The sequence below is a fragment of the Podarcis raffonei genome, chromosome 4 (assembly GCF_027172205.1).
Source record: "Podarcis raffonei isolate rPodRaf1 chromosome 4, rPodRaf1.pri, whole genome shotgun sequence".
Taxonomy (NCBI): Eukaryota; Metazoa; Chordata; class Lepidosauria; order Squamata; family Lacertidae; genus Podarcis; species Podarcis raffonei.
The window spans coordinates 79,747,627-79,761,998 of record NC_070605.1 but is presented as its reverse complement, the minus strand read 5'-3'; the positions used below and the strand labels follow the sequence as shown (position 1 = coordinate 79,761,998).

Genomic DNA, 14,372 nt, shown 5'->3' with positions numbered 1-14,372 from the left:
GGCTGACTGGAGTTGGGGGGGGAGGGGGGAGGAGGATGAGGACGCTGAGAGAGGTCGGAGCGGCGCTGATACGCGCTAGAGACGCCGTTGCTGACGGCCGGCGGAGGGTTTTGTGAGAGCCCCCCCCCCATGGAGGCTCCGCTTCAGCGGGAATCCCCCCGTCGGGTACCGGAGACCCCTCCGACGTCCCCGGGGCCGCCGCCCCCTCCTCCGCCGCCGCTGCCGCCGCCCCCGCTGCCACCACCGCCATCCAGCTTGCCGCCGCTGCCGGGCAAACCGCAGCGGGAGGAGAAAAGAGCGGCTCTGAGTAAAGTGAGAAGCTGTTGGGAAGGGGGGAGGGGCGGGGCGGAACAGGTGGGCGGGGCTCCCTTCCAGCACCAGGGACAGCGCGCGAGGCAGGGCGGGGCAGTAGCTGCGGGGGGGGGGTATGTGTGCTCGCGCGCGCGCCCCCGCACCAAGGTGAGCAACGCTTAGAAAAGGGCCGGCGGACAGGTAAAAACGCATGCGCAAAGAGGAAGGCGTTTTGCGCGCTCCTCCACCTGCTGGCCCAGCTTTTTAGCCAAGGGGACTCAGGACCTTGGTTAATTATTATTATTTATTTATACCCCGCCCATCTGGCTGGGTTTCCCCAGCCAATCTGAGCAGCTTTCAACAAAATATTAAAAATACAATCAAACATCAGACATTAAAAACTTCCCTAAACAGGGCTGCCTTCAGATGTCTTCTAAAGGTCGGATAGTTGTTTATTTCCTTGACACCTGATGGGAGGGTGTTCCACAGGGCACGGACCACCTTTTTCGCCTTGGACAAGCCACGGTCCATCTCAGACCCTCCTCCGCATCTGGTTAAAGAGGCAGGCAATATCTTAGCCACCATTACCCACCCCGTTCACTCTCAAAAGGGGATTCCAAGTCGATGTTAAGAGTATGTAGTGGAGCAATATTGAGTAGAATTCCATGACAGGAATACATGTGTTGAGGCCAGACCTGGGGACTAGAATCATTTTGTCTTCCAAGAAATTGGCTGCAATTCTGAGTAATACTAATGGGAGGTGTTTATTTACCCAGACATAGAATAAAAATAATGAGACAAATACTCAGTTTTACATGTGATGCTTTCTAGGTAGTTATACGGCGGCTACCTCCTAGCTTTACCAAGGAGCAGCTGGAGGAACAGCTACATCCACTTCCTGCTCACGATTATTTTGAATTTTGTACCTCTGATCCCAGGTGAGAACATAGTCAATTGTCTCTATGGGGTGGGGGGAAGGAGGCATTTTAAACATGCTTGCATCACGCTATTAATACCAACAGGATCCAGATTTGTCTATACTACACTTTAAAAACAAACAGAATTATGAAAAACATATATAATATTAAAGCATTTTAATGAGTTGAATGTGTGTGAAATGCAGCTGCCTTATTGTTGTTATCTACCATGATGTATGCCTGTGACATATGGATTTCTTCCCACTAGTCTGGATGTGACACACTGACCTTTGAGAATATGATGAAAGATTCTCTTAAAATCTACTTTATATATTGTGGTTATTAGAGCCACACTCTAGCTACTTGTGTGTTTAAGGACATTTAGGGCTAGTTCACATGTTTTCACCTCCCCTCAGGGCATACAAGTCCTTACAAAGCCTCTGAGAAAGCAGGGGTCGTTCTAGTGGTATTTTATTGAACAGGTGATAAGAGTTCTAAAGCTTGGATGGCTCTTCTTTTACCTTCCTCTCAGAGCTCATGTTCTGTGAGTTATCAGCTCTTCTCATTCTTCAAATAGAACAAAATGTTTAGGCTATGAGAAAGAGCAAAACTTAAAAACACTGCCAACATTTGCAAATTTCATAAGGATATGAGGCTTTTAAGTTACATGACTGCAGAGGCCTGGTCATGTAATCCCTGCTGAAAGTGGGATCTCAGTAGCTTTTGTTATGTCATTTTGGGATATATTGGAAGCCCAAATTAGAGGCACCAAAACAGCGCTGGTGCGAAATAGAAGTTCTGATCCAGACACATCATTTGGTCTTGTTTGATTTTGCTGTGGAGTCTATGGCTGCTATCCTACATCCTGCATTCATGGAAAGCAAGGTGCAGAGACGATTCATTAGAAATATCCTTCCCTACCATTCTTCCATGTCTGCTGCAGTGCTCTTCTAGGCACATTGCAATGAAACCATTCCATTATCTTTCATTTGAAGCCCTCTCATGTCAGATCTTCCAGCTTTCATGGTTTCTCAGGCCCTTTGTACTCAGACTACTCAGCCAAAGGATGAGTGGATTCACTGTATCCTTGAAGGCAAGATGCAGGAGGACAGTGACTAAAAGATGGGCTGGTTGAATTACAGCATACTTGGACACTGAGTGGAAAGTTATACGTACTGAACTTAGGCTCCAGACATTCCACACCTTAGTCTGTGCATGTAACAAAGCATCTCATGGCTTTTAAGAGTTTTTAGCTAAGAAATTTCTACTTCATTATCATTTTTTATTGTAATCCATGCGGTCACGAAGAGTCGGACACGACTAAACAACTGAACAGCAACAATCACTATTTCATTGTTGTGAACTACCCTGAAATCTGCGGATGAACGGCAGTATAAAAATAACAATTTCATTTGATGTGGAGGAATATAAAGCATGCCTACTTTGAAATGCCAATCTAATGTGGATAAACATCAATATTAATAGAATTGATGTAATTTATACTTTTACCTTTCTTCCTTTTAGAAGATAAACATAACTAACAAAACATTCACTTTTGTTTCAGTCTTTATCCTCATCTCTACTCAAGAGCATATATTAATTTTAGAAATCCTGATGACATCCTTCTTTTTAGAGATCGCTTTGATGGCTATGTCTTCATAGACAGTAAAGGTAACCCATTCCTTATTATGGCCAGAAATCTAAGACCCACACAACTAGTTCTACATGCTCAAAGGGTAGATAGTTTGTTTTTCTTAAACAATAGCTAATCTTTCCATGTAATGAAGGAAAAGATAGGTCAATATTTCCAAAGTTCAAACTTGCCACAGGTGTACCATGTTTTAGAAATCATGTTTGTGTATGCTGTAGTCAAAGTTTCAGAGAATTCTTACTTGACCTCCAAAATGTTGCATGATGTTTGATTATGGTAAACTCAGAAGAACACAAAGTTTGATGGGGCCTCACTGGTTTTCATTCAAGGTTCTCTCAGTAGCAGGAATCTACTCAAAGCCATCCTTTTATGCACATTCATTTCCACTGATGGGGCCCTTGTATATATAACTGGAAATTACCTTGATAGGTCTGTGATTGAGAAAGACAAGGTTGTACTTTGAAATCAGTTGAAGTTTTCAGATAAAGTTAATGTCTGTGTAGTGAACTGCTATTGATATATTTTATCTGTTTATTAAATGATGTATCCCTCACCCTTAAGTAGGAATCCTATCCTATGAATTACAAGAGACTGAATAAATCACTTTAAAATGAAGTATAACCATACCATACGTTATCTAAATGTTTTGATCATTCAGTATTGGCATCTTTGTTGATACATTAGTTATTTTGAGCTATGTTAAAAAATTTTTTGCCAGGTTTAAAGAAATAAAAATGAAAAGGTTTATGTGCCAACTGTTTAAATTGTCTCCAGTCCACCTCTACTTATAAGCATACTAGTGACCATGGATTGAGATTTACATTTGCACTAAGAGTTGTATCTAGCTAGAGTAGTGAAATTTCAATAAGCATTGTGATGCAGATGTGACCAACCCAACACATATCTATCTGCATTGGCACTATCTGTGCTTGTATTTGCCTACGGTTTTTTTTCCTCTGGATCAAGACAGTTTGTCATAAACTAAGTCTGAAAAATAAAATTTCCCATTTTAATTCAGGTTTTTATACTCAAGGACCTGGGAATAAGTTCCTCTCAGTCTCAAAATGTGCATATTATTTACTTTTAGTCACTCAACCAATGTGTCGTTCTTTCAAGGTTTAGAATATCCAGCTGTTGTTGAATTTGCACCATTCCAAAAGATTTCTAAAAAGAAACTGAAGAAGAAAGATGCAAAAGCTGGAAGCATAGAAGATGGTAAGCTCATTTTCATGGCAAAAACATTTTCCTGATTTACTGTGCTTAATGGATAATTTCTCATGTAATATATTTGACATGCAACGCTTAACTTTCTTTTCAATGGTTTTTTTTCTTTCATAGATCCAGAATACAGAAAATTTCTAGAAAGTTACTGTGCAGAAGAAGAAAAAATATGTGCTAACCCTGAGACTCTGCTGGGAGAGATTGAGGCAAAAACAAGAGAACTCATTGGTCTGTTAAGCTGATCTCCTCCATTAGTGAATGCTTCTGAATTATATGATCATATTTTATTAGTCCCACATTAGCACTCTTGAGGTTACATTCATTAAATTATGGTTATCTCTAGCACCATTTCAGAAGTTCTTAATAAAAAGAACATCCCCTGTTTATTTTCAAACATTAGCTGAACAACAGATTTGCACTCTGCAGGCCTGTACTATGTCCATATAGCTATGAGGTTTGTTAGATATCATTAGTAGTATTTTATGATCATGAACTGTTGGTGGGCTAAGGGTATAAATGTAAAAAGTTTTAAACCTAAAACTCCTTAATTTCATAACTTATTGTGTGCAATGCAAGTTTTGTGTGTTACACTGGCCTCTATAACACTGATACTTATTTGAGATCATAAAAGGGACCAGTTGGCTATCAGAAATACACAAAACTTTTCCCCAGCCTGTGCCACTTCTCCTATAATCAAGAGATTATTCTACAATAAAGAAGAGGTTGCTCTGTTGTTTCAGCCCTGTCTTCCATTATGTTAATTTTAAAATTGAAAGTTTCACTGAAAGGGAAGTTTTGCTGAAAGGGATTTGCATTGGAGTTTGATCCCAATTAAAGTGAATGAGATAAAAACAAACTCTTTGCAAACTCAAGGTCTGAAATTGGGGGGGGGGGGCTCAAAATGCTACCAGCACGGTAAAATAATTCATTTAACAACATAGTAACTACTCCTTTATATAGATTCAGCAGTTAATAAGCATTCAGTATTGAATGCTGAGGATGATCTCTAGGATGAAACTCCTGGCTTGTTATTAGTAACTTTCCTAATTATTAAAAACGTTATACAGACCATTACTATGGGTATTTATAATATTCAATACATACTGTAATCTTATTTTACCAAAATTGTGGAAGAAATCCTAATTACTTTATAATCAGATGGTTAATAAAATGGAGTGTGGAAAATATCTAAATAATATGCAGTGCAATCAAAGAGATAACAAGGCATTTCCATTACATCTCAGTCCTAATAATGTACATATGAGAGGACAGATTTGTGGGTAATGTGACTCATACCCCCATAAGACCCAGACAGCATGTTCAAGGATGATGAGAGTTGTATTCCAACAATATATGGAGAGCCACAGTTCCCCCTCAACCCATTATCCCATCCTGTATTACATTAATAACACCTGTAAAAAGGGAACATGGGTCAGCTGAACTGACAGTTTTACCTATCATTAGGTTGCTGAACAGTTTATGTCTGCCAAAGAACCATACCATTCAACAAACCAATGTAGGTGATCTGATAATGTGGAACTGCTTTCCATGCTGCTCCAATAATATATGAATTGGATGTTTATAGGATTTGAGGTGGAGTAGTAGTTTTGATATCCATTTACACAAACTTATATTTTGATCCAAAATGTGTACATTTTAAGGACTTACCTATACAGATAATTAACTATGGGTCAATACAGCATTAAATATGAGTGTGCTGGTGTAAGCTGGTAGATAAGAGCACAAGGTATGCTCAACATATGTGGTTCAAATCTTTAGCCAGTTGTGGATTCACTGGCTGCCATTAGACCATTATTTCTCAGCTCCAGATCTATAATGTTTATTACAACAGACTGCCTTTGAGGTTTGGTGTAGGGAACCTTCTGCCTGTTGGTCTGTTTATATAGACGATTTAGGCTCGCCAGACCTCCCCATTTAGTCCACGAGGCCATTTCAGCCAAAGCATAGGCACCATCCCAACAGCTGTCATATGCAATGTCAGATGTGGGGCAGATAATGATTGTGCTCAGGTAAAAGGAGGTTTGAAGTTGATTGTCGGGTGTTGCCAAGTCTCATGCAAAGCACTCTGCGAGACCTGTGTTCACACTGTATCATTATCATACCATCATCATATCATCAAGTGATTGACAGATGGACAGTCCTACCTACCTACCTGTCAAACCTGACCCACTATGAGTAGGGAGAGAACAATCTGACCCACACGTCAGAATCAGTTCTCCCTAATCCACCTGTCGTAAGGATTGTAGAGAAAATATATGAGAAGTGTTTTGAGCACTTTGGAAATTATTGTTGATTTTACCTGCAACTGACCTGCTGTGTCTACAGTGAAAACGTACAGGAGTCAGTGTAGGCACCACCAGAAGCTAAATTTTACATGACACTTAATCAGAAAAAAAGTGTGCAGATTGATGTTCCAATGATTTTGCCACTAGTTTCTATCACTATTTGGTCAAGATTAAAATTATGGTTGTGTACACAGGTAAATCTTTCCCCCACTGTTTTCAGGAGTTTAACCATTAACTAGATGCTACTTTTGCACAAATCTGTAGGAAGAATGTTGCACAAATGTGTATTTCATTAATGGCAAACTTTTCAAGGCTAATTTAAGACCACTGCATGCAATCAAAACACTAACCAGTCAGGTAGAAGATGGTATAACAGTATTGTGCAGCACAGTTTTCTCATTCTTTAAATGGTTGCATCCATAAAAATTGTTTATAGAGAAATAAAATACGATATAGACATCAAGTAATCTCAGATACTTGTCTAATTTTACTGATTTTCCAAACTATTATGATAAGAAACGAGTGGTTTTATGTAATAGAGTAACAGGGACTTTCTATATGGCCCATTATGAAATCGTGTTCATTGTCATATAGTAATTACATTTTTAAAGCTTGAATGACAAAAAATCTCATTTATAATCAATCTTACGTATTAGAAACGAGATACTATATCACTTTTTGTGTTTTAGCTAGAAGAACAACACCACTTTTGGAATATATTAAAAATAGAAAATTAGAAAAACAGGTATGTTTGTGTTTTGGAATAAGCCCTATACTTTGTGCTTTAAGTTCTTTTTAATATTTCTACAAATCTACATAAAACATTTCCAATGTTTTAGAGAATCCGAGAAGAGAAAAGGGAAGAACGAAGGAGAAGAGAATCAGAAAAAAAACGCCTAAGGGAAGATGAGAAGCGGAAGCGCAGAGAGGAAGAAAGGCGTAAAAGAAAAGAAGCTGAAAAGCAAAAGAAAATGGCTGAAAAAGAAATAAGGATCAAGGTATTTTTCCCCTGCTATCTCCCATCTTTCAGATGTAGCAGAGTTACAGTAGGTTAGCTTGATGTGTATCCTTACCCTAAATTCATGGATGTGGAAGAAGTCTCATTGATTTCAGTGCTTCCATGTCAGTGGCTTAGGACTATAGCATTAGGAACACAGAAAGTATATTCAAGTCACTGAGTTCAGCCAAGTATTTGGATTCCCTATTACAGAATTTTTATTTTTAGAGGTTTTTCTTTGTAGAGTGCCAAGCTTATCGGAGCACTTGTAGAATCTGACTTCTTAAATCTTGCATTAGGCTTATGTCTTTCATTGCAAAGTAGATGTGTAAATTTCCCATTCCTAACTCAAGAAAGTAGTTACCATTTTGAAGTTCTTTAAGGGAACCGTTTTCATTGGCAGTTATCTGTGTCAATGAAATATGGTTTCAAATTCTGGAAATTCTGCAAATCATGAAAGCAAAAGCAGAATTAAATTTTATGTTGCAAAACTAATAATCAGATCTTCTTTTTTAAAGCTATTTCCCCCCACTAATATACAGAACAGAGAAACATCACAACAGTGATTTGAATTCTAAGCTAACTTAACTTAAGGAAGGTTATAGAATGAAGTTTTCCACCTCTCTTTTTACCCCTACAGCTGCCTGAGTCCCTGCCCCCAAACCTTTTGAGCAAGGGAGAGGGTGATGTGGGATGGTGGAATTACCCAAAATTAGGCTTGGATCAAAAGATACATTAAGGAAGCTCACAAATGAAAAGTGTTCAATTCCCTCCCCCACCTAGCCATCATACATTGTTCAGGAGGGCCCCTGGGTCTCCAGAGAGGCTTTTCAGAGGTTATGGGGGAAATGTGAAACTCCTGCTGTGAACTCCCTACTGTGAGCTTCCTTAGATTATATTACATTAGGATCAGTGTCGGCATATAAAAAGGCAATCAGGGACTGAATAAAAGATATCCTTGCATGAATTAATACATGTAGTAATAATTGTGGTTCCCTCTTGAGATTCTTTAGAAAAAGTCCAGGGGACAGAGACATCATCCAATCTCTGGCAGAATGAATTGTGCCCATTTAAAAGCAGATGGATATCTTTCCACATACTTACATATGTATACACACACAATATCATGCATTTATGGTGTATTCATTGCATTCTAAACATTAACCGTATACTATTATAGTTAAACAATTCAATATATTTGAAGAGCATGTTTGAACAGAACATTAGAGGCAGTTAATGCTTTGTCAATCAGTTTCCATATTATCTATAATTTATTTATATATTTAGCTGAATTTGTATTAAGAGACGCTGCTAACTTTTACAGTTCAGTTATTAGGTCTAGATATGACATTTCTTTTTGAGGGTTTCTGTATATTTCAGACCCACAGCAGCAGAACTGCCTTGCATCAAGAATGTGGAAACTAGATTTTTTCATCAGTGCTAAGCAGTTATAAAATGTAGTTTATTTCAACGGGCGATATCTTGGTCTGTGGTTAATTCTCTCACTGAAATTAGGCATACTTGTTTGAATGCTTAATTGTCACTGGATCGTGATAACTTCTTTTTTAATTGGTTTTGAAAGCTGATGTCATATGGGTAGGGGTTTTTGGGGGGAGGGGCTAAGGACACATGAAGCAAGTACGCTATAAGTGAATTTTCCTGCGTGTCAGTGTATTCTGTAAGATGTTAACATTTGTAAAGATGTAGAAAACACGTTTATAATAGTCATATATTTTACAAAAATATTTATTAGCTTCTTAAGAAACCTGAGAAAGGCGATGAGCAAGCCACAGAAAAGCACAGAGAAAAAGAAAAAGCTGACATAGACGAGAGTAAATGGGAGAAATCACCTGGGCACGGGAGTATAAAATCTAAACCCCTGGAAGGTTCACTGAAGGAACTTAAGGAAAAGTAAGTAGTGCTTTATCTTGAAGATGGAGTTGCATCCTCAAGGCAGTTTAAATTGGTACATCCCTTTGACTTAAAACCTCTGGGTTTTTCCAAAAGTAACCACAGCACGTCATCTGAATCCAATAAACTATATTAATAGTCTTAATTATGGTTTGGGAAACAAACAAACCTTAATTCATGCTTTATGATTTTTTTCTCGGTCATCCAACATGCTCATATCACACTGCTGGGAGCTGATATTATTCTGTACCCCCCCCCCCCCGCCCCGAGAGCTTAGGATGAAGGGCATTATATCAATCAATCAAATAACCAACATTTGACATCCAAAGCTAGGCAAGGAGTAACCAACTCTTGACATTCTGGGACTCCTAGGATCTGTAAGTCTTTACCTTATACAAAATAAATTATTGAATTCCCAAAACCCTTCCTTTTTTACTTTAATAATTATAAACAAGATATGTAGCACAATCCTGTGCATACTCAGAAGTAAATACCTACTTATCTAGGAGTAAGCCCTATTGAAGGAGATGGGACTTACTTCTGAGTAGACATAGTATTGCACTGTTGGCATAGCTGGCCCTTACTCCAACACCACTAAATAAACTGGGAGCTTTGTTTAGGCATCATATGCCTTGTTACCTGAGTTTTAAGTAGTTTATTTTTTATGTTTGGATTTTTCATTTTTTTAAACACAGGTCTCAAAATGATAGTGATAAAGAGCAAAGAGATTCAGAGAGAAGATTTCGTGAAAAAGAACCTGAGAGACAAAGGTATCGCCTGGATGATAGCCGAAAACACAGAAGTCACTATGAATTTGACAAGTTTGTGAGAAGGAATGAAGATGAGGTGAAGTGGGGAAAAGGATACAGCCAAGATCGAGGGAAGAAAGTGAACTACAACTACAGCTTCACTGTGGACACAGTAGACAAACTGGGTAAAGAGGACAAGTGTGATGACATGGCATCCAAAAAGGAGCGCATAAGAAATAAGGTTCTTTTATTCATTTAGGATAATCTTTCATTAGTAAAATTACTTCAAGGTCATACAAGATTTGCTTTTGACATCTCAGCATGAACTTTTTAAACATTTGATTTTCACTAAAATGAAAACCTCCATTTTTTTTAACTCAGCAAAAGCTGTTAAAGTGATGGAATCTGTCTTTGCTGCTAATGATGCCTCTGTTTGCATTTTTAAAATGCATGCTTTTATGAAGCACAGTTCTTAGAATCTGGGTTGTTTTTAAAAAATGTTTATCTGTTTTAATAAACACATGTCAGAATGCTTATGCTCTCCCTGATAACCTATACTCATCTAATCACTCAAAAATATTGTGCCCTTATGTTTGGACCTACTATATTACTGCTAAGGGAATCAATAGCCCAAATGATCTAAGTTGAAGTAACGTTGCTACCAGTTGAATAATAGGAGGTAGAAACCATGATCATTACTTCAGTTGAGTACATAGTTATCTTAAAAAAGAAGCAGAAACTAATACAGCGGTACCTCAGAAGCCGAACAGAATCCGTTCCAGAAGTCTGTTCGACTTCTAAAATGTTTGAAAACCAAGGCACAGCTTCTGATTGACTGCCGAAAGCTCCTGCAGCCAATCGGAAGCCACAGAACCGCAAAGGAAGTTCAGGTTACAAAGAACGTTCACAAAACGGAACAATCACTTCCGGGTTTGCGACGTTTGGGAGCCAAAACGTTCAACTGGCAAGGCGTTCGACTTCCGATGTGCGACTGTATCATGAAGATTTTCAAAGTAAAGTAATTTAATAATTTAGCTGTTGTTAATATTGATGTAGCCCAACAAATCGGTAATTTACACATGGGTATCATTCTTGCACTTGACCCTGTGGATATGTGTAGCTGTAACATTGCAAAGAATGAGTTCCTGTGACCCAGCAACAACAGCATTCTTCGTGCATTTAATAATCCGGCTATGCTACTTGTCATTTGGAATCCCAGCTCCACTTACCTGGAAGTGAGCCACATTTAATTCCTTAGGACATACTTTTGAGTAGACGTGGTTGAGATGGTGCTGTTAACTACAATTTATCAGGGATGTGCAGCATGATTCTTAACAGGTTTACTGAAAATCAAGTCCCACTCACTTCTATAGGGCTTGTTCCCCAATAGGTTTGTTCAGAATTGCAGCTTTGGTCTTATGGTACTGTAAGGCCTTGTCATTCACTGGTTGGAGACAGAGGAATGGTGGGAGGAACAAGCTAGGGAATCACCAAGGGAAGAAGGCTGAGAGCCTGGGGAGTGGTGGTGGCACAACGATGAGTGGTCAAAGGGAAAAGAGGGGGAAGACTGGGAAGAGGAGGAGTTAAAGCTGAAGAGGTAATAGGGCTTAGTGAGCTGGGAGAGTTTGTGTCAACAAGAAGTTATGGTTAAGCCCTTATTGGCTAGCCAGATTATTAAATCAAGCTCTATTTTGAAAGGTTAGCTATTAAGTTATTATGCTACCTTTATACCTTGGAAACTGTGGACTGTCTTCATGTTTGAAACTGTTTGTGCCCATATTTGATTGCAGCCAAATTTCTTCTAGTTGTTATAACGGATTAAAATTTTGTGAAATTTTCCATCTTTGGTACTGTGTTCTTAAGCATCACTTTCCTCCCAAAACAGCAATCTGAATTTGTCCAGTATTCTTTTAATTTGCTTAAAGTACTTGGCTCTCAGGTGCTAAGAGTGAGGTAATACGTGTCAGATATTTATAACCTAGTTTTCCCATTTGTTCTTAAATCAGTTTGTCAAAAAAGTCCTCTTTTCTTTCACAGAACAGTTAAGACATTTTGAGATTTCCTGTGTGGATAATAAATGATTTTCTCCAAGTCTTAATCTCCTTTCTTCTTATTTTCTGCACAGGATCGGCCAGCCATGCAACTATACCAGCCAGGAGTTCGCATTCGAACACATACGGGGTCTACAAGTAGGTCCTATGACTGCACTGAAAAGTCTTCAGAAGAAGCTTATGATAGAAAGTATGAAGCAGACAATTCACCAGGAGGTGGTTCTGAGAAGAGCGAAGAGGCAGAATAAAACAACATGGACAGAAACTTCAGCATTTAAGATTTAGTGTCCCGCAAAATATTATATGTTCTCGGAATTGGCCCACCATTACCAAGAAAACTTTTTTTTTTAGTTTTCTAGTAGAAGTTTAGGCCACAGGCAACGTTACATAAATGTTACAAGAGAATATCATCACTGTGCACTTACTCTGTTTCTAGCTATATGCATGTGAAGGCATCTTTCATTCCAATGCATATAGATACATATTTGATGGTATGTTATGATAGTAATAGCATGACTTTTAAAGGCTGTTCTTCAGGTGGATTTCATTGCCATTATCACTGACATGTTACGCAAATACATGCCTCTATACATAATGGAGTGATGGCTCACATAGGCATAGGGCATACTGTGGCTTAAGAAGTGGGAAGGGTATTTATGACACAATGTTATTGAATATTACAGTAGAATTCAGGATTTCGAAGCTTCTGATAGTACCAAGCATATATTGAGGTTTGTGTTTTGCATAAAACTTTTCTGAAATGTTCCACTCTAGGGGAATTCTTTAAAGCATGCATTTCCATCAGTTTTAACTGAGGCATTTTATGTTCTATGAATTGCATTAACAGGTCTCAGTATGACAAGACCATGAGAATACGACATTATACAGAGTGTAACTGTATTTAGGTCAGTCAGGAGAATAACACGCAAGTACATTACCCTGGTCCTGTAAGGAGTTAAGTCCCAGTTTAGTAAGTGCATTGCTGCATAAAGAACTATAAACAACAAATTACCCTTGTAATTAAGATAATGTTTAAATGATTATTACAGGACAGTACTCAACTGCAGGATCATGGGTAATTAAAACGCACAATTTGCACATTTGTGTCCAGTGTCTGCAGGCCTCAGTACCTCAATCCATTTACATTGGTTTTCAGGGGTAAATGAGGCAGAAAGGCAGCATGATCCATCTATTATATTTGGGGTTGTGCCAAATTCCAGTGAAGGAGAGTGGGAAGATTTAAAGCCTAGCAAGTGCAGGTGGGATGGGAGTGCTAAAGCTTTCCTTCTTCTCGCCAAAAGCTGCTTCTCCCTCCCAGCAAGCAGCTAATGGGTTGCAGCTTTGGGTCAGTTGCTCCTGCCTCCAAGTGCTTTTCTTCCACCAGGAGTTACTTTCAGACTCAAAACCCCATCTGAAGAAAAGCAGCTTTGGGCAAGCAGTTTCAAGGGAGAAGGGGGGGGGGAGTGGGTCATCACTTTCTGCCCACCCTGCTTTATAGGAATCCAGAAGCAACCCATGGGTCTGGTGCTGTAATGTCTAATTTGCTCTTTCATTTGCTAGAACATCAGGTAAGTGTCTTGTGTTCTTTTGTTTCCGAGTTGCTTTTGCCTTGTAAAAGGTTTTGTATGTTTAGACCAGAGAAAAGCCTGAATGTTTAATGTCTGTCATGAAATAGCATATTTAAAGGTTTCGCCACTTTTTAATATGTGATATAAGTGACATTGTTTTGTACTGTATGTTAATATTTCATATAGTATGTTTTTACATAAGTCACCCGTGGGAACACTTATGTTGATAGGTAAAAGCTATGGAAATAGAATGTGTTTGAGGGAATAAACTGCTACGACCGTTCCCTCTGTTTATTGTGCTCGTTAAGAATCCATTTTTTGTGTATATATTCTTGTTCTTAGTAAGCAACTGCACAGGCCTTGATATCAGAGCATCACTCTGACAATACTGATAAGCTTTTTGTTTACCTGAAACACAGGTCTTCTTTTGACTACTTTTTTACATCATGTCCTCAACCTTTTTTTACTGTCCTCCTATCAGCATTTGATTGTTCTAATGTAAATAAAGGGGATCATCTGGACCTTCAACCACTAGAATATTAAACTGAAATCTGATAATCTGAATAGTGCTTTGCCTGATGTGTTTTACTACTATACCAAAACGATTAAAAAATAGGATTCATGGATTAAAAATACTGAACCAGCTTCAAAAGTACTGTGCTAATCTGACTCTCCACTCGATTTCAACTATTCTTTTGTTTCCCAGATGA

At 38.7% G+C, this 14,372-nt stretch overlaps 1 protein-coding gene across 1 annotated transcript; it reads left to right on the top strand.

Annotated features, from left to right (window-relative positions):
- Nucleotides 1–69: 69 nt before the first annotated feature.
- On the top strand, nt 70–14,226 carry UPF3A (UPF3A regulator of nonsense mediated mRNA decay). Its single transcript, XM_053384334.1, has 10 exons — nt 70–312; nt 1,123–1,229; nt 2,773–2,879; nt 3,976–4,074; nt 4,198–4,308; nt 7,076–7,131; nt 7,226–7,384; nt 9,137–9,294; nt 9,990–10,284; nt 12,169–14,226. The coding sequence occupies exons 1-10, from the start codon at nt 130–132 to the stop codon at nt 12,340–12,342; spliced, it is 1,449 nt and encodes a 482-aa protein (XP_053240309.1). The 5' UTR covers nt 70–129; the 3' UTR covers nt 12,343–14,226.
- Nucleotides 14,227–14,372: the final 146 nt, after the last annotated feature.

What these genes read in the sequence shown, in the direction of transcription:
- UPF3A (XM_053384334.1), top strand. Translation starts at nt 130, where the DNA reads ATGGAGGCTCCGCTTCAGCGGGAATCCCCCCGTCGGGTACCGGAGACC. An exon ending in AGCTGGAAGCATAGAAGATG is followed by an intron (nt 4,075 to 4,197) that starts GTAAGCTCATTT and finishes TTTCTTTCATAG; the next exon opens with ATCCAGAATACAGAAAATTT. An exon ending in AAAAAGAAATAAGGATCAAG is followed by an intron (nt 7,385 to 9,136) that starts GTATTTTTCCCC and finishes AATATTTATTAG; the next exon opens with CTTCTTAAGAAACCTGAGAA.